The 26,580-nt window shown below is 50.6% G+C and overlaps 1 protein-coding gene across 11 annotated transcripts in view; it reads right to left on the reverse strand.

Moving 5' to 3' along the window:
- VDR (vitamin D receptor) overlaps positions 1-26,580 on the reverse strand; it is a 63,813-nt gene that overhangs the window by 14,408 nt on the left and 22,825 nt on the right. For 10 of the 11 annotated variants that reach the window (XM_078338183.1, XM_078338182.1, XM_009003217.5 and 7 more), the window contains 5 exons: positions 23,984-24,131; positions 11,944-12,074; positions 4,369-4,553; positions 3,996-4,116; positions 2,341-2,512 (listed from right to left, as the gene is read on the reverse strand). In XM_078338183.1, coding sequence (XP_078194309.1) covers positions 2,341-2,512; positions 3,996-4,116; positions 4,369-4,553; positions 11,944-12,074; positions 23,984-24,129 — 755 coding nt within the window. In that variant the 5' untranslated portion in view covers positions 24,130-24,131. Of the gene's footprint in view, positions 1-2,340; positions 2,513-3,995; positions 4,117-4,368; positions 4,554-11,943; positions 12,075-23,983; positions 24,144-26,580 lie in introns of all 11 variants that reach the window. The other variant, XM_078338191.1, reaches the window with a different exon arrangement.

Raw genomic sequence — 26,580 nt, forward strand, 5'->3', positions numbered from 1 at the left:
CCAGAGCCAGCAATGTTAACTCATTTTCCAGCTCCCCATATTCCAGCACTGAATCTGAGCATCAGTATCTAGGGAGTGTCTTCCCCTTTTGCCAGAACTACAGGTATTGCCACTATTGAAATGATAGCAACAGTGCTTGAGTTTGATGTACTCCTTTCTCATCCGTATTGTTTATGTGTTTTATGGCAGCATGCCAAATGAACTTTTGGGGATAATGAAGATACAAATATACATAAATATAGCCATTTCCCAGCATATCTACTAAATCCATCAATACTCTATTGTTTTAAGAATATTGGCTGCGTGTGGTGGCTCATGCCTGTAATCCCAGCACTTTGGGAGACTGAGGCCGGAGGATCACCTGAGGTCAGAAGTGTGACACCAGCCTCACCAACGTGGTGAAACCCCATCTCTACTACTAAAAATACAAAACTAGCCAGATGTGGTGGCACATGCCTGTAATCCTAGCTACTTGGGAGGCTGAGGCAGGAGAATTAACTTGAACATGGGAGGCAGAGGTTGCAGTGAGCTGAGATCATGTCATTGTACTCCAGCCTGAGCAACAAGAGTGAAACTCCATCTCAAAAAAAAAAAAAAAAAAAATTAGCCAGGCATAGTGGCACACGCCTGTAGTTCCATCTACTTGAGAGGCTGAGGCAGGAGAATTGACTGAACCCGGGAGACAGAGGTTGCAGTGAGCTGAGACTGTGCCATTGCACTCCTGGGCAACAAGAGCAAAACTCCGTCTCAAAAAAAAAAATTAGCACTGCACGAGTATTTAAATGTAAGTATTAAACACACTATTAGTATTAAAACACTAAAACATAGGAATGAACGGATGAAATGTATATGAATGAATTGATAAAGAAGATCCCTTCTCCAGTAGAACTCCTTATACTTATCTATTTTGGCAAAAATGTTTCATATGATTAGGAAATGGTCTTTATTTTTTTTCTTTTTTGAGGCAGGGTCTTGCTCTGGGAGTGCAGTGGGGTACAGTGGGGTGCAGTGGGGTGCAGTGGAGTGCAGTGGGGTGCAGTGGAGTGCAGTGGGGTACAGTGGGGTACAGTGGAGTGCAGTGGGGTGCAGTGCAGTGCAGTGGGGTACAGTGGCGTGCAGTGGGGTAAAGTGGGGTACAGTAGGGTGCAGTGGGGTACAGTGGCATGCAGTGGGGTGCAGTGGGGTGCAGTGGAGTGCAGTGGGGTACAGTGGGGTGCAGTGGAGTGCAGTGGGGTGCAGTGGTACAATCTTGGCTCACTGCAGCCTTGACCTCCTGGACTCAAGAGATCCCCCCTCAGCTTCCCTGGTAGCTACGACTACAGGCATGTGCCACCACGCCCAGCTAATTTATAAAAGCTTTCTGTGGAGAAGAGATCTCACTGTGTTGCTCAGGCTGGTCTGGAACTCCTGGGCTGAAGCAATCCTCCTCCCTCAGGCTCTCGAAATGTTAGGATTACAGGCATGAGCCACTGTGCCCAGCCAGGAAATTGTCTTTAAATGTACATCTTGGTGAAGGATGCCAGGGTCGTATACGCCAGGAAGCCTCTCTCCAGGATTCCTAGACTGTCTCATAAGTCTACATAGCCAAGCCCTTTTACTCTCTATTACTTCATTCTGGTCTCAGAGTTGGGGTGTGGAGGAATCATATTGTTGAATTTAAAGACATAATATGAGGGTCGCAGTCGAGCCAGCTGGAGTGAACACAGCAGTGAACTGGGAGTTCTACGCCCGGCTCTGACATGCAACACCAGAAGGGGATACTGGCTGGCCATTGGACCTCACTGGGCTTTCACAGCATCATCCAGAAAGTGGGGGGATGGACTAGCTCTCCAGTGCTGGCCTGCAGAGTAACGCAGGACAGGCTGCACTTCCTAAAGACAGATTCCTGGGCCTACGCCACAGATTCTGATTTAGCAGGTCTGGGGTAGGGCCTGAAACTCTATTTTTAAAGAAGCAGTGGAGGCTGGATGCAGTGGCTTATGCCTGTAATCCCAGCACTTTGGGAGGTCAAGGTAGGTGGATCATTTGAGGTCAGGAGTTCGAGACTAGCCTGGCCAACATGGTGAAACCCCATCTCTACTAAAAATACAAAAATTAGCCGGACGTGGTGGCGGGTACCAGCTACTTGGGAGGCTGAGGCAAGAGAATCGCTTGAACCTGGGATGTGGAGGTTGCAGTGAGCTGAGATCACACCACTGCACTCCAGCCTGGGTGACAGAGTGAGACTCCGTTAAAAAAAATAAAAGATAAAAAGAAACGGTGGACGGTTGGTCTTCAACCGTTCCTCTAGCTCAGTCCAGGACTCTGACTCTGTTCCCCGGCATTGCAGATGTTTCTTACCTGAATCCTGGGATCATCTTAGCAAAGCCAATGACCTTTTGGATACTGTAACTGACCAGGTCAGCCAGATGGGGCAGCATGGAGAGCTGGGACAGGTCCACGGTCACAGAACCATCATCTGAATCTTCTTCACTCAGATCCAGGTTGGAGAAGCTGGATGATTCCATCATGTCTGGGGGGCATGAGGGAAGAGAAGGAGCTGTTTAAAGGTACCTGGACCCGGCTCCTCCTGCCAGCCCCTGCAAAGACCTGCTGTGCCCTGGCAGCCAAGCCAGCTGGGGATCCCACAGTGACTCCAGAGATCATCCTTCAGCCCCAGGCTTCCCTGTGGGATTCTCTCTGTCTCTTTCAGCAGGATGAGGCAGTAAAATCAAAGAGACAGAGACACTCAGAGCAATGAGACTTCCTCAAGCAGACCATGTGCTGTTCCTATGGATCTCAATCAAGAATGAATTTGGGACCCATCAACACATGGAAAAAAATATTCAACCTTGCTAATGATCGAAGAACTGCGATGTAAACATCTATGCTTTTCACCTATAAACTAGAAACAAGAATGTTTAAATGTCGATGCCGGTATTTATAAAGACGCAGGAAATTAGGCAATGCCTGTGAGGCTGGGGTGCTAAAGGGGATGCACATTATTACCACAGGTAATCTAGAAATCTATTTGATGCTAGTCAAACAATTATGTGCACCCTTTGACCAGTAATCCCACTTCCTGGAATTCATTGTAAGGGAAAATTTCAGATAGCGTAAATATTTACCTACAAGAATACTGTTATCTTACTGGAAAGCTGGGAAATAATCCAGATATCCAATGGTAGGGGATTTAGGTACATTACTGTATTCCAGAGTACTATGCAGCCTTTAAACATTATATTCTGAGGCTGGGTGTGGTGGCTCACACCGTAATCCCAGCACTTTGGGAGGCCGAGGTGGGCAGATCACGAGGTCAGGAGATTGAGACCAGCCTGGCCAACAGGTGAAACTCCATCTCTACTAAAAATACAAAAATTAGCTGGGCATGGTGGTACATGCCTGTAATCCCAGCTACTCAGGAGGTTGAGGCAGGAGAATTGCCTGAACCCAGGAGGTGGAGGTTTTAGAGAGCCGAGATTGTACCGCTGCACTCCAGCCTGGGCAACAAAGTGAAACTCCGTCTCAAAAAAAAAAAAAAAAAAAATACAAAAAACAGGAAAGTATGGTGCCTCCCAGACAGTCTGCTGAGGACAGGTCCTCCAGGGCCAGAGTGGTCCCAGGGCTCAGGTGAAGGGTGGGCTGCACTGGGACCAACATGTTCTCCTTCCCACCCCAAATTTCACCTTCTCAAGGGCCCAGGATCAAAATGTCACTTAAAGGAAACCGTCACCTCCAGGGAGGGGGCCACGGGCTGAAGCCTGGCTTAGAGGAAAGAGCATTGGCCCAGGATTCTGTACAGCTAGAACCCCAGTTTGGCCTCTTCCCCAGTGTGGGCCCTTGGGCAAGGCACCTCTTCTGTAACAGAGGGCCTGGTTTGAGGACACTGAATGGCACATAGTATGTATGTAAGTTTCCATTAGGGAGCCTTCTGCCTCCTTCCATCCACAGCCCCGGCAGGTGGGGTGGACTCCTCACCTGCCCACTTACTCATGGAGGACTGAAGTCCTGCTTACCTGGAGAGGTGATACAGTGATCTGAGCAGCAGGAGGAGGAGTCCCCGGAGTAGCTAGGAGTGTGTCTCGAGTTGAGCCTGGAAGGATAGCTCCCTCCAACATCATTCACACGAATCGGAGGCTGGAAGGGAAAGATGGGGTCTCAGACCCACATTTTGGGGTCACCTTCCTACCTTGGCACTGATCTCTGACAGGAATGGCTTTGAGGAAGGTCTCCAGAAGGTGAGGCCTCCCAGTGCCTGGGAGCAGAGCAGCCTCCATCCCTACCCCAGTTCTGTTCAGGATGTTCCCTGCCCTCTGTCCATAATCCCTGGGCCCCGCCCTCTAGTGCTTCTCCTCTGGGCTGGCTCATCCTCCCAGCAGGCAGACGTACCCGGAACTGGCAGAAGTCAGAGTAGGTGGGGTCATAGGTCTTATGGTGGGCATCCAGCAGGATGGCAATGATGCGCTGCTGCTCCTCGGACAGCTTGGGCCGCAGACTGTCCTTCAAGGCCTCCTCCTCCTTCCGTTTCAGGATCATCTCCCGCTTCCTCTGCACCTCCTCATCTGTCAGGATAACTGTGGGGCGGGAGGGGAGTCAGGAGGGCTGGCCAGCAGCTCCTCCAGGAAGCCTTCCTCCTGTGGTCATGGGTAAAGGCCCAAGATAGGAGGGGCTTCAACACTCAGGGCTCCCTCGGGGGTCCTCCTGCCATGGGGACTCCCACTCCACTATGTGAAGAAACCTTGGGTTTGCTATGGTGAAAATGAAGACACGTGCAAGAAGAAGAGAAAGAAGATCTGAGAGGTGGGATGGTCTGGGCTTCAGGGAGTCGGGGTTCTCAAGAATGAGTTGTGGGACCTTGGGCAGACTTTCTGGGCCTCTGTTCTCTTGTTTGTAAAATGAGAGGTTTGTATCACATACGCTCTTCCAAGGTTCTTTTCTTGTACCTTTCTCCATAAGATGTGCGTGTGTCTCTGTGTGTTCGTGTGCAGGTTGGGGAAGTGATAACAGGTTGTGTTCATGTGCAGGTTGGGGAAGTCGATGCCTCAAAGCATCGGCTGAAGCCTGGCCCAGAGCAGATGCTCACTGAATGCTAGCTCTCTTCTCTCCCCGCCCCCATGTTCCATGACCGGGAAGAAGACGTCGGGGTGGAGAGAGGATGCCAGAATAACTGCGTGGACTCTCACAGTGTTGGACGTGAGATGTGGAGTTGGCTCTGCCACGTGGCTATCTCCACATCCAAGTTTCCAGACATGGAACTCTGGAATATAGAAAGACTAGGCTTCTTTGGTTCTCTGCAAAACCACCCTTCCTCCAGCCCCTACAGCCTTGGCATTTCTGTCCTTGGAAGTTTGCAAGTCCTCTGGAAGGCCTCAAGGGGTGAGGACTTGCAGCTCTCATCTTGGAAGTTCTCTCCAGGTGCTAGTCAGGGCGTTTGGCCATAGAGAGCCCCGACACCACCTGCAGACTGCTGCAGGGGCCTGTGCCTGCCTCCCTCTGATGGGGCAGCTGTGCAGGTGGCAGGGGGATGCCAGGAGCAGAGGTGCCTGGCACGGCGGCTGGGCAAACAGACCTCCTGGCTGTGGCTTGCTGAGTGCTGACGGCAGGAGTGGGCACCGGGGCCCTCAGCCTGTAGCTACTTGCTTGGTGCTGGTGCTGCCAGGGCATCTGCCCACAGAACTGGGGAGTTTCACAAGAGCAGGGAAAGGAACCAGAAGCCCAGAGTGGGTGAGTTCCAGGCTTCGAGAAAGGTCCATTGGCCCAGGCCCTCAGGTAGGAAGAGGACGAGAGAAGTTGGCGGGGGTGAGGAAGAGCCTATGATGGGTGGGAGTGGGCAGCTAGTGCCACAGGCATGGCAGGAAAGGGAGCGCTACTGCAAGACATGGAGCTTCCCTCCATGGGGAGCCTGGGAGGAGACCACGCCCAGGCAGCTGACTCACCTTCCCCAGCAGCTGCCAACTCTCCTCCCACTGCTGGTGTCTATGCAGACTCTATGGGGTCAGGGAGGGTGGGAGAGGAAGGGGCAGGGAGCATCCAGGGAAGGCAATGGGGTGAGCCCTCACCTGGGGAGCCCAAGATTAGGTGTCTGGTCCTTCCTGCTCACCTGGGGACCAGAATTAGGGAGGCCTGTTTCTGCCGCCATACCATGGCATCTACAGGCATGTAGCTCTGCCTGACTGGACTTCGCTAACTTTCCTGTGATTCTGTGATGCCGTTCTCCTGCCCAGACATTCTCCCGGCCCTACTGCTGACCACGTCCCAGCTCCTACTGCTGACCACGTCCCAGCTCCTACTGCTGACCACGTCCCAGCCCCTACTGCTGACCACGCCCCGGCCCTTATTTCTGACCACGCCCTGGCCCTTACTTCTGACCACGTCCCGGACCCTACTGCTGACCACGTCCACACTAACGTTGGCTTCTTCCTAACTTTTCGACTTCATTTCTCAGTGCTTCTGGACACAGCCTCTGCTCTGGGCACGCTGGCATTGCTGCTGACCTGAGAACATGACCTGGTCACGTCTGCCCCTGCATTTCCACTTGTGCTGGGTGTGTGTCCAGCTGGGTCTCCTCTCCCTAATACCTGTATGAGGTCTGTCAGTTCTTCAGGGCCGTCTACATCACAGCCATCTTTTTCCATGACGCATTTCTCTATTGCCCTGATCTGCACCGAGACTCGGCTTTTCTGCACCTGCTGAGCCTCCTTTCTTATGTCTGCTACACACTTCGTCTTTTCCACACACACTGGCACCCAATTATCTTCTGTTCTGTAAGACTCATGGTTAGCAGAGGTTTCAATCCATACCTACGGAGGCAGCCCAAGAAGTTCAAGGTCTCTCTCTAGATTACAAGTTACTTAAGGGCAGGGTCCATGCCTTATAATTCTCTCTTATTTATTTATTTATTTATTTATTTATTTGAGACAGTCTTGCTCTATTGACCAGGCTGGAGTGCAGTGGCACCATCTCGGCTCACTGCAACCTCCTGGGTTCTAAGCAATTCTCCTGCCTCAGCCTTGGGAGTAGCTGGGATTACAGGCACATGCCACCATGCCCAGCTAATTTTTTTGTATTTTGAGTAGAGACGGGGTTTCACCATGTTGGCCAGGCTGATCTCGAACTCCTGACCTCAGGTGATCCACCCACCTCAATCTCCCAAAATGCTGGAATTACAGGCATGAGCCACCCTGCCCAGACTTTGTCTTACAATTCTTATATTTCCCTCCTAAATGCTAGCCCAGAGGGGCTACCTAGCCATGGTGACTGCTCAGTAGTCTGACACAAAACATCAAATGCATCCACACAGATGACACCGACGGTGTGCAGATCCTTTTCCTGGCTTAGGAAAGGCCAGTGAGTGCTGCAGTCCTGCTCGTCCCCTGCAGTGTAGGGAATGGTACCTGGCACACCAGAGAGCTGAGCAAAGCTGACCTCTTTGATTGAAACAATTGTTATGGAAACATTTTCAAGACAGAAAACCTTGTAACGGAACACTTCTAACGTCATACGACCTTTCCTGGATGATTCAGAGGTATCATTCTGAATAATGACTGAAGCTTGCAGGCCAAGGTTATGGCCTCGGCGTTGTCTGAGGCTGGCTGCCCTGCACTGTGCAGCTGGGCGTGCTGGGCTTTGGAGTTCTTGGGCTACTTCTCTTGCTCCCAGCGTCCACCTGTCTGTGAAGCTATGCGTTGTCTCTTCTTACTGGTGTCTGCCTCTGGAAGTGTGCCTTTCTCCCCGCTAAGGCTTACTTCTGATCTGTTGGGAGCTAGAGGTTCTAGTGATCAAGTTTGACGTAGTAAAAAGAAAATATTCATAACACTGGGTCACACATGTAGAGTTTTTCTATCTACCAGGCACTATTCTAAGAGCTTTTTGTATATTAACTCACATATTAAGTCCCCACAACAACGCTTTAAGACAGGTGCTGTTGTCATTCCCATTGAGCAGATGAGGCCCATAGAGGCTTTATACCTTGCTCAAAGTCACACAGCGAACAGTGGTGAAATTAGCATTTAGACCTGGGCAGTCTGGCTCTGGAGTAGAAGGTCAGAGCCACTGCTCTCTGCTGTGTCTGATTACAACTGGTTATAAGCGGACCTTGACTTTCAGCCATGAGTTCTGAAACACATTGTGTCCAATCCATCTGAAGAGCGTGAAATAAAATTAACAAAGCTTGTAAATTACCTACTTTAAAGAGACAAAGAAGGTTCAAGTTTAAACATTATTCCTCCCAGTCACTGCTATTTGACTGCATCAAATAGCAACCACCGTCTTCTATGCAGTTAACAGAGGAAGAAATGCTGAGCTCTGTCAGCTTCAAACAGGCTCAAGCTTTCTGCAAGGCAACATTGAGGACTGAGTGAGTCTGAAGTCTTGCACATATGCAAACGTGCTATGATTTATACAATAATTTGTTTAAAGAGTTTTTTACTTTCATAGGAAATTTCTTATTTTTTCAGTGAATTGAACTGGAAATGTCATTACTATCATATAGGAAGACGTGTTTCAAGTGAAAAGGCATTGGAATAAGAGTAAACAGGCTCTGAAAGTGTTGGGCTCTCTGGTAATTAGGCATCTACATTGCATGAGCTGTGGCATGCGGACTTTGTAAAACCTACATGGCTGGCTCAGAAGCTTTTTTTGACTTCCTTCTAAGTTCCTTGCTGAGTGAAAATAATTTTGCACAGTTATTCCCATGCAAGGCATGTTCTGTCCCTGACGAAGTCAAGATCTGCAGCATAAACAATTTAAAACGTTTCAAGTTGCCACTGACAGCCTAGGAACAACCGCAGGAAGGGGACATACAGTGTTTCCAAATGAATGGACAGCAGGAAGAGGACACACAGTGCTTCCAAATGAAGGGCACAGACATCATCAGGTTTGGGAGAATCTTACTGATCCACAGACCTGCAGAAGATACACCAAGGCAAAAAAGAAAGAGCTAACATTCATTTATTCCACACATTTATTGAGCACCACTGTGTGCCAGGTACTGGGCCAACACCAGAAAGGAAAGACATACATCTGTGAAAGCATCAGACAAGTTACCATAATGTGTGGTTCTGTGCAGGGCATGCATAGCATAAGCCAAAAGCAGGAACTCAGTTATGAAATTTCTTGGGTTCCCAGGTATAAAGTCAACTAAGAATGGAAAAGAGAGAAAATGCGTCTTTGATGGGGACAAAGCTCTCTTCAGCCCATCTCCTAGAGTACGTGGAAGTGCCTGGAAGTGCACAGTGGAGTGAGTTCTAACCCACTGGGGGCACGAAAGACTTCCTTGGGTGTGGCCCACAAGCCTGACCTTTGGAGGCAGACAGACCTAGATTAGAATGAGTGCTGATTCCATTATCTTATTAACTCAGAGCCGTGACATTTTAATTCCTCTGAGCTGCCTTAGCTACTGAAAAAATACAAGTATTTACATAGTCAGGGAGTGTTGTGGGAATTTCAGAAGGAAGTGCATGTGCCTGACGTGGGATCCCATACATGGTAGAATGTCAATACACATGGTTTGTGTCCTCATCCTTTCCCTCCCTGTGCCCCCTCTACGGAAGGCCCACCTCCCTGCCTGGCCAGCAGGAGCCTGGGCTTTAAGCTTCCTTCCTGTGGTTTTTCAAATATTGAGACATTCAGTTGTCTCTGGGATGCTATGCCGTGGGGAAAAGCCAGCTGGATGAGAAATGAGCAGCTGTCCTAGGGTTCTGAGGCTGAGGGACTTCACACTGGCGAGACCTCCTGAAGCCGGGCTAACCTGAGGCTGGGAATGATGCCTCTTCTTGGATGATCTTCCCTTTGGGGCAGTGAAAAGCACCAGGGTGTTTCTGTTTTAACTGGATCCCCATTCCACCAGCCCATTTAGAACTCAGGACCGCTCCCTGCACTGGGATGAGGAGAGCGATGTCGGCAAGAAGCTGCCCTGAGTATATAGCAGGACGGGGACACAGGACTCCACAGGGTAGAACTAGCTGGGGTGGGCGTGGCTGAGGCACAGAGCTGATTTAGGGATGGGGTGGCTGTTGCTTCTGGGCTGCTGGGTCCCCACCACATGGTAGGGTGCTCCTGGGCAGGGCCCCCTGATGCACCCCAGGCTGGGGTTGCTCTTCAGCATGGATGCAGTGCTGTTTATGGGACCAGGGGGCAGGTAGGAGGGGACATCGAGTCTCATTCTGGTCCCAGCTTGGCCACCAACTCGCTTTCTGACCCCAGCTGAGGTCTTTACCTGTCTGACTCTCAGATGTTCTTCCTATTCTAAGTCAACAGGACATCCCCTTCCTCCTGAGGTGGGAGAGGGGCCTCTTGGGCCTCAGTGAGCTTGGCCCTGAGGGGAACACCTGTGGCAATGCCTTACGAGCTGCAACAGTGGAACCCCATGCCACTCCTGGTTGGCTGCAGCTTTAGAAACCAGGCTCCCTGCCCTGAAGAGGCCGTGTTCTCAGCGGAGATGGGGCTATGCCGAGCGCACCTTGTTGGTGCCACCCCTAGCGCCTCGCCCTGAGCAGGGCCCACTGAGAATGTGTGTGAAGTCCCATAAGGCACCCAAGCCTCCAGCCTCCACTTTCTTACTCTCTCCAGGATAAACACAGGAGCTAGGGTGTGGCAGGGACCTCGGTAGGAGCGACCAGCGTGTCCAGGCCTGCACACTCCTATGGGGGTGTGGAGGAACCACAGCCCTGGAAACTCTTTCCAGGGTGCCAGTGTTGGATGGGGAGCTGCCGGATCAGGTGGAGAGTCGTGACCCACAGAAGAGGAGCCTAGGTCAAGGCCCACAGAGGAAGCCCAGGATGAGGGCCTGAGCTCTGCCTGTGTCCCAACAACAGAAAATTATTTTCCCATAAAGGGAGAAACTCCCCGTCCTCTAAGCCCTGTCCTGTAATGTTTCCTCTGTCCCTGACACATCTTCCTGTTACCTGACCTCTCCCCACCCCTCACCACTCAAAACAGTCCCATAGCCAGGAAGGCCTGCATCTGAGCAACACCCCCAACCCGGACCCTGACTCCTCAGGCCCACAGCTAGCAGGGCCTGGGTTCTGTCCTAGCGCCGGGTGGAGGTCTGGGTACAGACAGCAGACAGGACTGAGCAAGGAATGAGTGTGCCCGGAGCACCCATGCCCAGCTGGCCCCATGCCCTTGCTCCAGCCCAGGGAGGGCCTGGCCGGATCTCCCAGCATCTGCTGAATTCAATGGCTACTCTACTTACCAAATCACGGCACTACAGCTCCCACGCAAGGTTCAAGTGTTGTTTTCAGTGGTGAGTGAGAACATGTGTGTAAATCTGACATGTCGGTCTTCTCCAACCCCAGAGTGGGAAGGGAAGTCCTATAGAATCACTCCTCTTTCTCCATCTGGATTCAGAGGGTCACCCGAGAGCCCAGTGCTTCCCCTCGCACACTCTTCTTCCTGGTCTCCCCGGCACAAGCCCTCAGATCTGCTCAAGGTGCCAGAGAGGCTGGCAGACTGGGGTGGGACAGAACGCAGATCCCAGCTATGGTCGGATGTGAACTCTCCCCGTTACTCCTGCCCTTCCCAACCCACAGCAGCCCTCTCTCCTGAAGCCCAGAGCACCTGGGGGTCCTCAAACCTCATTCACTCCTCTAGATCCAGGAAACAGGGAGCTGCCAGAATAGGATGACATCCTGAGGAAGACCCTGACCAGGGAGAGGAAGGGGATCTTGAAGGCAGTGTGCTGCCTCTCCTTCCTCTCAGGCCCCACTCTGGAGAGGCCCTTCCAGCGCCTCTGACACCAACACACAGGTCCTCAAGAGGCACACAGGGCCGCTGAGTGCATCTGACCCTGGACTTCCAGCTGCCCTGCCACCAGCTGCTGGTCCCACTGAGGCCCTGGCCCCAGATGCTGGCAGCTACAGAGGAAGGGCAGGCAGACCTCTGCCCGAACCTGCAGGAGAGTGGCCAAGGACTCTCCCTGACTCCAGTTCAGCCCCAAACCCCGGCCAGCCCCCGGACACTCACACTCCTTCATCATGCCGATGTCCACGCAGCGTTTGAGCCGGCAGGCCTGGCAGTGGCGCCGGTTGTCCTTCGTGATGCGGCAGTCCCCGTTGAAGGGGCAGGTGAACAGTGCCTTCCGTTTCATGCTTCGCCTGCCAAGAGAGCGCACACCCTGTCCTGGGTCACTGACCTTCCAGCTCCTCTCTCTGTGACCACAGAGACCTGCCTTCTGGGCTCCCACGTCTCCATTTCTCCAACAGAGGACATGGGGCCCACCCCAGCTGCCAGCCACTCTCACCTCTAGACCGGGCACCAAGCAACTCCTCCTTCTCCTTTCATTGTCTGCGCAGCTCCCATCTTGGCTTGTACTTACCTTTTTTAAATTTTGTGGCTTTTTTTTAAGAAAGGGTGTCAATTTATAGCCCAGGCCGGAGTGTGTGGCATGATCTCGGCTCACTGTAGCCTGGACCTCCCGGGTTCAAGTGCTCCCCCTGCTTCAGCCTCCACTGCAGCTGGAACTACAGGTGCATACCACCATGCCTGGATAATTTTTTTATCTTTTTGTGAAGACGGGGTCTCACTATGTTGCCCAGGCTGGTCTGGAGCTCCTGGGCTGAAGCAATCCCCTAGCCTAGGCCTCCCACAGAGCTGGGGTTGCAGGTGTGAGCCGCTGCACCTACTTCACAGCACTCTCTTCCCCTTCCTCTTTTAAAAATCACACAGGAAATACGTAAGAACATTTCCCTAAAAAATAACTTTCTAAATATTGAACCCTCCGGAGTAGCCGGCACAGTAACATCTAATGAGCCACTGTGAGAAGGAAGGGTGCCAGTCTCAGCGTGAAGTCCTCTAGAGGCCAGAGATGTGTGACTGGAACACCGCCTATTCCAGGGATAGACGTGGACAGGGAAGGGAGAAAAGGCCAAACCACAGCTCTAGACGTCCCAGAACCTGCTCAGTAAGAGCAGGGGCCAGACAAGCAGGTGGAAATCCTGAGGCCTGGCCTTGGATTTCTGAAAGGCAGAGGAAGCAGGAGCTCTGTAAGAACAGAAAACTAGAGTCAGGCACAGGCGGCTTACACCTGTAATCCTGACACTTTGGGAGGTCAAGGCGGGCAGATCATCTGAGGTCAGGAGTTCGAGACCAGCCTGGCCAACATGGCAAAATCTTGTCTCTATTAAAAACACAAAAATTAGTCGAGCATGGTGGCTCACGCCTATAGTCCCAGCTACTGGGGGCCGGGGGCTGAGGCAGGAGAATCACTTGAACCCAGAGGCAGAGGTTGCAGTGAGCCGAGGTCATGCCACTGCACTCCAGCCTGGGCAACAGAGAAAGACCCTGTCTCAAAACGAAACAAAACAACCCCCAGCAGCTACTGAAGTGTTCTTAGGTAGAAAGGTGGTGCCCCTCTGGCCTATGTAAGTTGTGTGTGTTGTGTGTGTGTGTGTGTGTGTGTGTGTGTGTAAGGGCTCATGTTCCTAACTCTAACATTCTCTCCCACTGCCAGACACACCACGTGGACTTTGGGAGGCTGCATGAAGGACACCTCCCTAGAAGCTTCTCATCATCCGTGTCCTAAAGAGTCCTGTCCTCCTCCCCGCCCCAGCAGGAGTAGGCCCACTTTTCTGACGTAGCTGGGGAAAGGTGGTGGCGGAATCACTGTCTGCAGGAGGAGCAGCAGCTTCCAAGGAACTGCTGATTGTGGACATGCCCAAGCCCTCAAAGCCAAAGCCCAGCCCCAACCGCTCCCTTCCTGGAGATCGGCTTCTGACATCATCTGCGCAAGGGACAGGCACTAGTTAGGATTCTTGGTAAAACGTGAGTCACTGTTCACGTTCACTAGAACACACACGGGGTTGAGGGCAACTGCGCTCATCAACTGACAGGCAAGCTCCAGCAGATGGACAGCTGGAGCCCACACGGACCTGGCCCACGGGAAGAAGGCTTTGCTGGCAGTCCCAAGCAGCCCAGACTCAGATCCACAGAGGGCCCACGAGACCGTCAGTGTAGCTCCCTCCCTGTATACGTGAGACCACTGAGGTTAAGAAACTTAACGGCTGAGGTTACTCAGCAAGAAGTGTGGGCTCCTAGATCTGGAAGTGTTAGGGATCTGACGCTTAGCCTTTAGCTTCCTGGATTGTTTTCGATCCCAGAAACTTCTAGTGCTCTGTGAAGTTGACACCCCAAACACCCCAGGTGGCTCAAAGCCAAGAATGACCCAGCAGTCAAGGAAGCAGCTGCTGCTGGTTTTGGACCTTGGCTCTGGTACCCTGCTGTGACGGCCCTCATCACCCAAGGGGCCTACCCGCAGAGCCGGGGTTGTCGGGGGTGGAGCAGCACCCGACTATCAGGGGCTCCTAGGCTCCAAGCCCAGTCCTGCCCCTGCAGTAGCCACCCAGAGACAACATGCCAGGCTTTTTCCATCTTCACCCAGATTCAACATGCCAGGCTTTTCCCATCTTCAAGGAAACAAAAAGCCCTTTGCCTTTCACCTCTATTTGTTTCCTGCTGCTTTTCTGGATGGATAGGGGAATATACAAGCACCTTGGGAGCTATTAGGGCTCCCCAGAAATGAGATACAGTCATCCCCGCAGGCCACATCTGTGTATTCCCGGACATGAGATCGGCGTCCCTCCCACCAACCTTGTGGCTTTTGAGGCTTCATCCGTCACTGCAGAGGCCCAGGCCTCAGAATGCCCGTAATTCTCTAAACCTACTCAAGGACCAGAAGTTTCTATTTCAGAAGAGACTCTCATTTCCTTTTTTTTTTTTTTAACCAATCAGGCATTTGGCTCTGGATGCTGAGGGGCTGCTCTGTCCTCCCACTGGCTCTTGTGTGGCTTGGAGCTCTTCCTGCTCCTCCTGCAAGGCCATGGGCACCAAGAAGACAGCACGTCGTCAGCTGAGCCCAACCACCAGCTCCAGTGAGGGGGGCCAAAGCCTCTTGCCAGACCAGGCCTGAGGCTGAAAACTTCCTGAGGCTTCAGAAGGGAGGTGGCCCCCAGGCCTATTGCGGGCCTGTCTGTCCTTTCCCAGGCTCCAGGGAGCCTGTCTTTGACCCTCACTGGGGGCAGCTCCCCCAGCTGTAGGGTTGCCCGAAAAGAGATTCCACGGCTTCACCCTCTTTCTCTCGTCTTTCTCACGTTGCTTTAAATATGAGGCTCCATCTCAGACAGCTCTACACAGGAGGGTCGGAGGTTGCCACTCAGCCCCACTTTGCCTGGCAACAGGAATGAGGCCAGGAATAGGAAGAGAAAACAGGGCAGAGTTGAGTTAAGAGAAAGCGCTGGGACTGGGCGCGGTGGCAGGAGCACGCCTGTAATCCCGGCACTGCGGGAGGCTGAGGTGGGAGGATTGCTTGAGCACAGGACTTCGAGACCAGCCTGGCCAACATGGTGAAACGTCATCTCTACAAAAAATACAAAAGTTAGCCGGGCATGGTGGCGTGCGCCTGTGGGCCCAGCTGCCAGGGAGGCTGAGGTGGGAGGGTCACTTGAGCCAGTGAAGTGGAAGCTGCAGTGAGCCAAGATTACGCCACCGCACTTCAGTGTGGGTGACAGAGTGAGATCCTGTCTCTAAAAAGAAAAAATAAAACAGAAAGTACTGGGGGTAAAAAAAAAAGTGTGCCGCCCTTGCTTCTGCTTAAGAGTTCTCATATGAAGCCCAACAGCACTGAAAAACAAGACGGCACCATTATGCTGTGGAGCATGGGGCCATTGTGGAAGGCACATACAGAAAGCTTGCTCACCAGCTCCAACAGCCAGACCCAGGGCTTCCTGGAACTCAGACCCCAGAGCTGGCCTTTCAGCTGTGTCTGGCCCAACATGACTGTTTACCGGGCCACGGATCCTCTTGGCTCAGAGGTCCTGTTCTTCCCTGTCTTCCCGCCTTCTAAGGACACTTCCGCATGTGTGGCTGTTATTCACTGTCTGCCCATGAGGAGTCAGGGCAGCCAGACTGTGCCGCCCTGGGTCTGTGCTTTGTCCTGAAGGTCCACACTCTACCCTGCCTTCCTCCCAATACTAATCGCCTGTGAGTTGGTTTGGATTTGAGAAACGAGAGCTTCAGGTTTCCACGAGAGCCCATTGCCTCAGCTGCTCTCTGAGCCTGGACCCTGTCATCCTCTGGTTGGTTGGCATTTATACCCAGCTCAGGAAGGGGGTTAGGGGTGGGGCAACAAAGCTAAATATAGATGCAGTTTCTAGAAAGCCAGGGGTGAGAGAGGACATGGACGGATTCTCATGCCAGAGACCAAATTACCAAAACAGAAAGAGACAAGAAGCTCACAAGAGCATCAAGAGCCTGGGGCCAGGCGTCAGGCCTGGGACAGTAGGGCCTTTCTCCAGCAGGTGGCCTCTGGCAGCAGAGATGCACCTCGCAGGACCAGGCATGGGGTCAACTATCCCGTCTGGGCTCCGTCTCCACCGCGCTGAGTGTCACGGAGATCCCATGCCTGCTCACGATACAGGAGCTGGCGGGAGCTCCTGAGCTGAAAGGGCGTGTGAGGCGCTGGGAACGCTAAGTAGTTTCATTACGGTGATCACTTCACAACGTATGTATCTCGCAGAACATCGAGGTGTGCACCCGAAATATAGACCGTGTCTATTTGTCAATTATGTCCCAGTAAAGCTAGAGGAGTAAAAAGACCTATATCACCTGATAGGACAGGCAGCATCAGGGGGTTCTCCTCAGGTGGGTTTTAAAAAGCATTAAAGGACAAGGCGCGATGGCTCACGCCTGTAATCCCAGCGCTTTGGGAGGCTGAGGCGGGTGGATCATGAGGTCAAGAGATCGAGACCATCCTGGTCAACATGGTGAAACCCCGTCTCTACTAAAAATACAAAAAATTAGCTGGGCGTGGTGGCGCGTGCCTGTAATCCCAGCTACTCAGGAGGCTGAGGCAGGAGAACTGCCTGAACCCAGGAGGCAGAGGTTGCAGTGAGCCGAGATTGCCCATGGCACTCCAGCCTGGGTAACAAGAGCAAGACTCTGTCTCAAAAAGAAAAAAGCATTAAAGGGCAGTTAGCAATGTAGAGAGAGGCACAGACCTTTTGTTTGTTTGTTGCAAGGGAGACTGGCATGTGAATCTAGCATGTTAAATGCACAGATAATTTAATTCAGTAAAGCCACTTCCAGTAGTTATCCTGTGGGTAGATCGTCCATGGGCCCAACAGTGGTTACTGCAGCTCTGTCTGGAGAAGCCAAACACTGAACCTAAATGCTCACGATAGAGGACTGGATTCTTTTCTTTCTTATTTATTTATTTTTTTTTTGTGAGACGGAGTTTCACTCTCACCCAGGCTGGAGTGCAGTGGTGGCACGATCTCGGCTCACTGCATCCTCCACCTCCCAGTTTCAATAATTCTCCTGCTTCAAACTCCCGAGTAGCTGGGATTACAGGCGCGTGCCACTATGCCTGACTAATTTTTTTTTGTATTTTTAGTAGAGACGGGGTTTCACCATGTTGGCCAGGCTGGTCTCGAACTTCTGACCTCAAGTGATCCCCCTGCCTCGGCCTCTCAAAGTGCTGAGATTACTGGCATAGCCACTGCGCCCAGACGAAACTGATTTCTTATGTCATGAAACCTCCATGTAATATGCCACGACTGTGAAAAAGGAAGAGGAAAAATGCTGAAATGGGAAAGAGCTTGAAGAAGTGTTCTTTGGTAGATAAAACCAAGCTGCAGAATGGTGACGTGTGTGCACACACACATACACATAAACACACACATGCACTTTTACATAGAGAATGTGGAAGCAGCCACGATGAGCTGGTCACAGTGACAGCTTCCGGGAGGAGGCAGAGAACCAAGTATTGGGTTGAATAGGTGATTTACTTTTCATTCACATATCCTTTTAAACTATTGGCTTTTTAAAAAGCCATCTATAGATATTACATTTTTAAAATGCACTACCCACTACAACTACCAAAAAAATTAAAAATGAAATACAGTATGTGGTTAGATTGATCTGCTTGAGTGTAATGTAATTCTCTCTCTCTTTTTTTTTGAGACGAAGTCTCTTTCAGTCACCGAGGCTGGAGTGCGCTGGTGCATTCTCAGCTCACTGCAACCTCCACCTCTCAGGTTCAAGAAATTCTCCAGCCTCAGCCTCCCAAGTAGCTGGGATTACAGGCATGTGCCACCATGTCCAGCTAATTGTTTTGTATTTTTCATAGAGACAGGGTTTCACCATGTTGGCCAGGCTGGTCTCAAACTTCTGACTTCAGGTGATCCACCTGCCTCAGTCTCCCAAAGTGCTGGGATTACAGGATCAGTCACTGCGCCTGGCCTTGAATTTAATTTTTAAACACAACCTTGGGCAAGTTACTTAACCTTCCCATGCCTTAGTTTCCACATCTGTAAAATGGGAACAACATTTCAGAGAGGGTTGTAAGGACCTGGGCAGAGGAAACACTAAATAAAGAGAAAGAAGAGAAACCGACCGAAAGAGGCAGTGGGAAGGAGCGCCGAGAGTGGGTGGAACAGATTTTAAGCGTTTCATTAAGAATTTGAGACCCCAGAAGCAGACACCATGTCTTGCTCCTGCCCTTTGGGTGCCTAGTATGGGACCCTGCAGGCAGCAGAGGTTGAAACCTTATTGCTCTGTTTTGTATCCTGATGTCAAGAGCCACAGCCCCTATGCCAGTTACAGCAACCACTGTCCAGTTCTGTCCAGCACCAGCCAGTTCTACCCAGCCTGGGACTGACACGAAGCTCTCTCAGAGCCCGTGGCCCAGCCCTTGCCTCTTCATACCTGATATTTAACTCCTTTAGTTCAGGAACCTCTTTTCAGAGACCACTGCCAGCACATCACATAGTTACACCTTCCAAGTTCCATGGTAGAGAAAAGGAAGAGAGGTGTTTTTTTTTTTTTTGAGACGGAGTTTCGCTCTTGTTACCCAGGCTGGAGTTCAATGGCGTGATCTCGGCTCACCGCAACCTCCACCTCCTGGGTTCAGGCAATTCTCCTGCCTCAGCCTCCTGAGTAGCTGGGATTACAGGCACGCGCCACCGTGCCCAGCTAATTTTTTTTATATTTTTAGTAGAAACGGGGTTTCACCATGTTGACCAGGATGGTCTCAATCTCTTGACCTCGGGCAAGTTACTTAACCTTCCCATGCCTTAGTTTCCACATCTGTAAAATGGGAACAACATTTCAGAGAGGGTTGTAAGAACCTGGGCAGAGGAAACACTAAATAAAGAGAAAGAAGAGAAACCGACCGAAAGAGGCAGTGGGAAGGAGCGCCGAGAGTGGGCGGAACAGATTTTAAGCGTTTCATTAAGAATTTGAGACCCCAGAAGCAGACACCATGTGCTGGGATTACAGGCTTGAGCCACCGCGCCCGGCCGGAAGAAAGGTTTGTCTGTCCTCAAAACTAAGACACTGAAAAGGGATGAGGACACTAGCTATCACTACTGGAAGCTTTCTAGGTCAGTATTTCTGATACTATCTCCAACGCTCTCGACAACCTTTTGGGTAGGTATTATCCCTGCTGTACAAAAGACACAAAAAGGCACAGGAAAGTTAAATATATTGCTTTAAGTCACACAGCTGGCAAGTGTGGAAGCTGGAATTCGAATCAAAATCTGTTTGACTCCAAGGAATCTGATTAATATGATTTGGCTCTGGGTCCCCACCCAAATCCCATCTCAAACTGTAATCCCCACGTGTTGAAGGAGGGGCCTGGTGGTACATGACTGGATCATGGGGACAGATTTCTCCCTTGCTGTTCTTGTGATACTGAGTGAGTTCCCACAAGATCTGATGGTTTTAAAGTGTGGCACTTCCCCCTTCATTTCTCTCTCTCTCTGGCTGCCATGTAAGATGGGCCTTGATTCCCCTTCCGCTTCTCCCACAATTGTAAGTTTCCTGAGGCCTCCCCATGCATGCTAAACTATGAGTCAGTTAAACCCCTTTTCTTTACTCAGCCTCAGGTAGTTCTTTAAAACTGTGAAAACGGACTATTACACTGATCTTTATGCATGCGATGGTCCTCATCAGGAATCTACCATCTCTCAGTCCAAGATAGAGCAGCAGTCAGACACATGGTTCCCCAAAGTCCAGGAGCATGCAGCAGAGGCTGTTTAAAGGACTCCTCTAGGACAAAGAAGCCATTGGATTCAGGCAGTCTCCAAAGGGATGCTTTGGAAGTGTGGGGTCACGTCTGACCATGCTCTCCACTGGCCCCATAAAAGCCAAGCACAGGGAAGATCTCAAGTGCGTGCTGACTGCAAAGTGAATGAGCCCTGATTAGAGTGCTGAACTTCAAAAGAAATAAAAGAGTAACCAAAAGGTAACGTTAAATCATATCCTCTCAGCTGTCTTTCCTGACAGCGTCATGACCTGCCCTCTCCAAGTATTCTGTTCTCCTCTAGCCAAGCTTCCGAGCGTTACTCTTGGACCATCCACAGATCACCACGCTCGTTCTCTTTCATCCACATCCCTGAACAGCTGTGAATGGAGGTCAGCTGCCGAAGTGGACCTGGACAAAGTCTCTCCAGCAACACTGACTTCTTGGTGACTCATTTACTTGTGCCCACAGACCACCCATGTGGCCATCCCTCCCTTTTTCTCTGTTTTCTCTCCTTTAAGCAGTTTAGGTTTTAAATTCCTGGACGTCTGCCCTATTTCTCTGCTTCCCTTCACATCAGGTTCCTAGAAGAGCTATGAATATCAGCAGGGTGACCCTCCCGAATGCCAGAACATTCCTCATGTTCCTGGATCCTCGCCAGCCTACCTTTTGCCCCCTGCACTCCACATGACCCAGAATTAACAAAGTCCTCAAGAACCTTGGAGCTACTAAGCAAAAACGCACTTCTCTTCACTGTGTTTGCTAGCTCGTAGCTTGTAAGCACACAGCTGCACAGCGTCCTGATTAAAGCATCCCAACAGGAAGGAAGAAGACAAGATAAGCAGGCAAATGATAACCTGTTTCTCATCCTGCTTCCAAGATCAGCTCTTAAACCTCACCATCCACTTCATTCTCTGCATCAAAGGGGTTCCTCTGATTTTCTTCTCTGTCCATTATGCCTTTCCCTTTATATCCGACCCCGGACAAAGCCATCCATGACCATATTCATCCACATGCCTGTATATCTATGGATCATCCACTCTGTATATAATTTGGAATAGATCTATTCCAAATATTTTTCCTCCTCTGGCCCTTAGTTATGCCTTAGTTGTTAACATATAGCCAAGAGGTGTCTGACCATCTACAAGCCTGCCCATGCCAACCTGTTATTCACACTGGAAATATCACCTTTCTTTGAGGATGTCCCTGTATTCCAGAATGACAAGCACAAGCAACATGAAATCGCTTGCAGGAGGAATTGACCAGCAACGGCCTCCGATGCCTGACCACAGATCACTAGAACTGTGGTCCCTCTCTAACCTTCGTCACCCTTCAGTTAGATTATGAGCCTTTGACTGGCTGGGATGATAGCAACTGCTCCTGGAGCAGTTTAGTTTAACTATCTTAACCAAATACTAAAGGGCCAGATGGGATTGGATTACTGGTTTCCAGGGCTTGGAAAACAGCCAGTGACCCAACCTTCAAGCAATGCTGTCTACCAATAACTACCAGGAAAGGATCAAGCAAGCTCCTTGAGAGCCAAGACTCGGTGGCTGTCATTTCTGTGTTCCCAAGGATGCAAGGCTGCAGAGCCCAGCACAGAGAAGGCACAGACCCTTGACACTGTCCTTGCTTCCTGGGGTCAGTTTCACAAACAGATATAAGTGCCCAGAGGGTTCTCAAGCAACTATTTGGACCAGATGGAAACTTCCAGATAAAATTTGGATGAAGCAAAGAAGGAGAAGCAGGCATCAGGGTGGAAGAAGAGGAGAAATGATGTATGTGTAGCGGATTCTCACTATTCACAGTAGTTCTTGTCTATGACGTCACCGCGGACACTGGATTAGTCAATATTGAACCATCGCTCTTGGAGGAAACACAAGGTAAGATTTCTGCAAGCCTCTGGTCACAAAATTTTCATCAACCGATCAACACACAACCTTGGCTTATGTGACTCTTCTGTTTAAAGATATCTTGTTCAATAGATATTGTCAATGCATTAACATCGAACAAACAGGCAGCAGTGCTGTTGCCTGCGGGAAGCTTGTCTGCACACATGGTTTCTCTGTAAGGCACACCATGGTTTTGCACTTAGGAACACCAGACAATGGCGCGGCACCACTCTTGGGGACCATTTTAAACAGCAAAGTCGACAACAAAAATCACGAAAAGGCAAAAACCAGGACAGCTTTTTTCATCAGACTGAAAAAGTGTTTTTTAAAGGCCTTTTTTGCATGTTATCTCATCAATCCTCAGGTGAATGCTATGTACTGGAGGGGGTGGATATCAATACATGCAGCCGTTAGATATCAGTACACGCACGCCGTTAGATATCAGTACACGCACGCCGTTAGATATCAGTACACGCACGCCGTTAGATATCAGTACACGCACGCCGTTAGATATCAGTACACGCACGCCGTTAGATATCAGTACATGCACGCCATGCACACCGTTAGATATCAATACATGCATGCTGTTAGATATCAATACATGCATGCTGTTAGATATCAATACATGCATGCCATTAGTTGAGTTAACTAAAGCCTAGAGATGTCAAGACATCCACTGGAGCAAGGACATCCCATAAGTTACTGCCATGGCCAGCACCTGAGGCCACAGCTTTCTGATGGGTTTCATGGTAGGAAGCAGGCCCTAAAGTGTGCATTAGATTCCCCTCTCATTAGCACTCAAGGCAGTGCCCCCGAGTCCCAGGACCTGGCAGGAAAGGGTCCAGGTGTCACCTGGGACACAGCCAGGGCTCTAGAAGGCCCACTCTGCAGGATGTGTGGACCTCAAACCCGAGCACTGGCGAAAAAGAACTGAGAGCCAGCGATGCTTCTGGTCTGGCTCTCGAGCTGGGGAGTAGGCTGCCTGGAAGCCAAGCAGGCAGCCAGCGCCAGGCCAAACAGGCAATTAGCACCCACAGAAACCCCGTTGCCCAGCAATTGCTCAAGACCATGAAACTCTGGGCCTGCTGGTTCCTGGGGCAGAGGGCAGGTGAATCTGGAGGTTGTGTTGACACAGAGCCCCCAAGCCCCTGAGTGAGAGTCCCACAAAAGCACCTGGACTTGAATTCGCTGTGCCCCCCAAGGCCAGGAGAGTGCTCCGGTTTAGACAACAGGCAAGCCAAGCTCCGCACCCCCGTCTGGACTTGATTTTTGCTCTCCTTGTTTGACGGTTAGAGGCCTGCCATACCCACCTCCAGTGTAGACAGCGAGGCAGAAGCTCTGTTTTGGCTGCATTCTTGCAGGCTACTCTCTCTCCAATACATGCCAGATGCTAATTTCTCACAATTCCCAGTTCCTGCTCCAACCCATCCCTTTCCCACCCTCCCACCCTGGTCTTGGATGGGAACCTTCTGTGGCTTTCCAGTGCTTTTCTCACACCGTCCACACCTGTAAGCCTGAGCTCACGTAAGGGGAGCATGCTGGTAGAGAAACTAACCCTGATCAAACAGGAATGCAGGTACATTCCTGACACGGCCTGGGTGTTCCAAGGTTGGCTTTCGGTCCAGGGACAAACAAGCCCTGGGTGAAGATATGGGCACAGATCGTGATGACCCGACAAGAGGTGCCATTTCCCTTGTTCCAAGGAGCAGTTTGGATTGGATGGGAAGGCAAGCTCTGGAGCCAAGCTCTTGGGCTTTCCCCAGAGGCATGCCTGTCTTAGCTGGGCAAGCTGTGATCATCCACAGGGAGGAGGTTCACTCTGGAAGGACAGACACATGGGTCGCAGGGGTAATGGAAAGATAGAGACCCATACAGCAACCTCAGGAAAGCCATTTCCAAGTGAGTCAGAGGACACATCTGGAGCTGAGAGGAGGGGAAGAAGATACCACTCAGCCTCTTGCTCCTGCGGCTGTGAGCACCACGTTTCATGGACTTTGTAAGGAAGGAGACGTGGAAAATGCAGGAGCTCCTTTCATGGAAACGCCTTGGCTCCTTTCCCTCCTTTCCCTGGGGAGGGCCTGGGAGGAAGCCTCACCTGAAGAAGCCTTTGCAGCCTTCACAGGTCATAGCGTTGAAGTGGAAGCCCGTGGCTCGGTCTCCACACACGCCACAGATCCGGGGCACGTTCCGGTCAAAGTCTCCAGGGTCAGGCAGGGAAGTGCTGGCTGCCATTGCCTCCATCCCTGTAAGAACAGCAAACAGGCCATGGCCAGATCCAGAGTCAGTGCCAGGGCCAGCTGCCATCCTTGGTGCCACCTGCCCCACAGCATCATCCAACCGCCCCCACCCTCCACCACCAGGGAGCTCAGCAAGGGTGGGCATGTCCCCAGGGCCCAGGCCTGAGCACAGTGCCTTTGGAGCCCTCATATATGGTTCTCCCTACACAGCTGGCTTACAGCACGGCTTGGAATCAGCTGCCTGGTTTCAGACGCTATATCTGCTGGGCTAATTTGGGTTTGGTGGTTCACCTCTGTATGCTCCCACTGTCTGCACTGGAAGAGGCACTTTCCTTCCAGGGTGTAAGGATCATATGAATGAGCCCATGATGCTGCTGGCACCAGCTGTGCCTCAAGCACAGGCCTGAACCAGGTCAGGGGCTTCTATCCTGCCCAACACCCCCTCCAAGGGAAAGTGAGAGTCCTCCTGCAGCCCCAGTACCTCACATGTGGAGAGAAACCCTCAGGTCTCCTCCTCTTGAGGGTGAGGGGAATTGAGGATTCAGGTACCCAGGCCTGGTCATTCCAGCCCCAGCTCCTCATGGCCGTAAAGCTCAGAACTAACAGGCTTATGCCCCTAGTGTTCTCGTACGAAGATGACCAAAATTTCAAGGTACTTTCCCCCACTTTTTTTTTTGTGATAATACTTAAAACATTATTTTGAATGCCCTTCTGAGTCACGTGAGTCCCACGCCATTAACTGTGTGTTCAGAGATAGTTTCTATAAATAGGCATTATTGTCTAGAGGTGGATTTCACACTTGAGGAAAAGGAGAAGAGACGGAGGGAATAGAAGGCACAGCTTTGGGAAAGGCTTCTCAGGAAGCAGGGGCTTGGCTCTTCCATCAGCCGAGACTGCGTGCTCGGCTTTGCCTGCTGAGTCTGATGCCACCTACGGCCAGGCTCAGAGACGACTCGGATCCCTCAGACTGCCCTAAAATGCTTTCAGACCCTCCCGCCTCCCAGTTCCCCTAATTTTATCTGAATCCTTGCAAGGGTCATTACAGGTTTAAGTTACCCCTTTGACCCAAGGCAAAGGGCCCTTCATGTCAGAAGGAAAATAAGAGATAACGCCCGGAAAAAGAGGGGACAAGAGCCCACCGCACCCCAGGGCACCATTTCCTCCTGCCCTGGGTGTCAGAGGCAGATTCTGCGGGCTCCTGGGTGGCTCTGAGACACTTCTCAATGACTAGGCCCATAATCCCTGAGGCAGGGTTTGGAATATGAAAGCCCGTCTCACTCCATCTTCTTACCAGTCCACGACGCAGGGGCCATCGTCACCGTCCCCTTTACAAACGAGGCCCAGAGAAGCCCAAACACTAAGACATCTCTAGAAACTACTACTGCAAAATGATTTTTAAACATTTCTTTAAAATTTCTCAAAGAGCTTCATGCCAAGGGAAAAAAGTGGTGCAGAAAAGCAGGAATATGATATTGTCAGTCCCAAAGGGACAGCGGGAGTCCCGGTCACAGACAGACACCGGAGACTCCCTAACCTCACTTAGCTTTTCTTTTCCCGAAAACCTTGATGTATTAGGTTGGTGCAAAAGTAATTGTGGTCTTGGGCATCGAAAATAATGGCAAAGACTGCTTTTGAACCCTCCTAATAACAATAGTAACACGATTGCTAATTTCTTTCACAGCTAGATTTATACTTGCCAAACTCGAATGCATATACAATAATACATTGATGTGTATATTATGTATACATTAATGTATATATTACATATACAAATGCATACTTTAATGTATATGTTTAAGTTTAGCAAGTATATATACATTAAAGTTTAGCAAGTATAAATATATACCTCTATATAAAGAGAGAAACACCTTAAAAAAATAACAAAAATCATTGCAGCAATAGCAAAGACACAGAATCAACCCAGGTGCCCTCAACTCTGGACTGGATGAAGAAAATATGGTATGTATACCCTGAAGTACTATGCAATCATAAAAAAGAAAAAAATCGTGTCCTTGGTAGCAACATGAATCATTATCCTAAGGAAACTAACACAGAAACAGAAAACCTAATAATAGCACATGTTCTCCCTTATAAGTAGGAGCTAAACATCGTGTACATGTGGACATAAAGATGAGAACAGTGGACACTGGGAATGCAAGTGGATGGGAGCAGGGGCTGAAAAATGACCTACTGGGGTCTATGCTTGCTACCTGGAGGATAATTCATTCACACTCGAAACCTCAGCATCATGCTATATACCTTTGTAACAAACCTGCACAGGTACTTCCTGAATCTATAAGAAAAGTTCAGAAAAAAATGAACGAAGGAATGATTAGCAGATACCTTTGGAGCGATGAGATCGGGAAGAGTGTGCAGAGGTGTTATGTAGAAGCAGCACTGTATTTCTTTGAGGAGAGAGTATACGTATCTTATTCTTCTCATTATTATCATCAAA

The sequence above is a fragment of the Callithrix jacchus genome, chromosome 9, assembly GCF_049354715.1.
Source record: "Callithrix jacchus isolate 240 chromosome 9, calJac240_pri, whole genome shotgun sequence".
In the NCBI taxonomy this organism is placed as follows: Eukaryota; Metazoa; Chordata; class Mammalia; order Primates; family Cebidae; genus Callithrix; species Callithrix jacchus.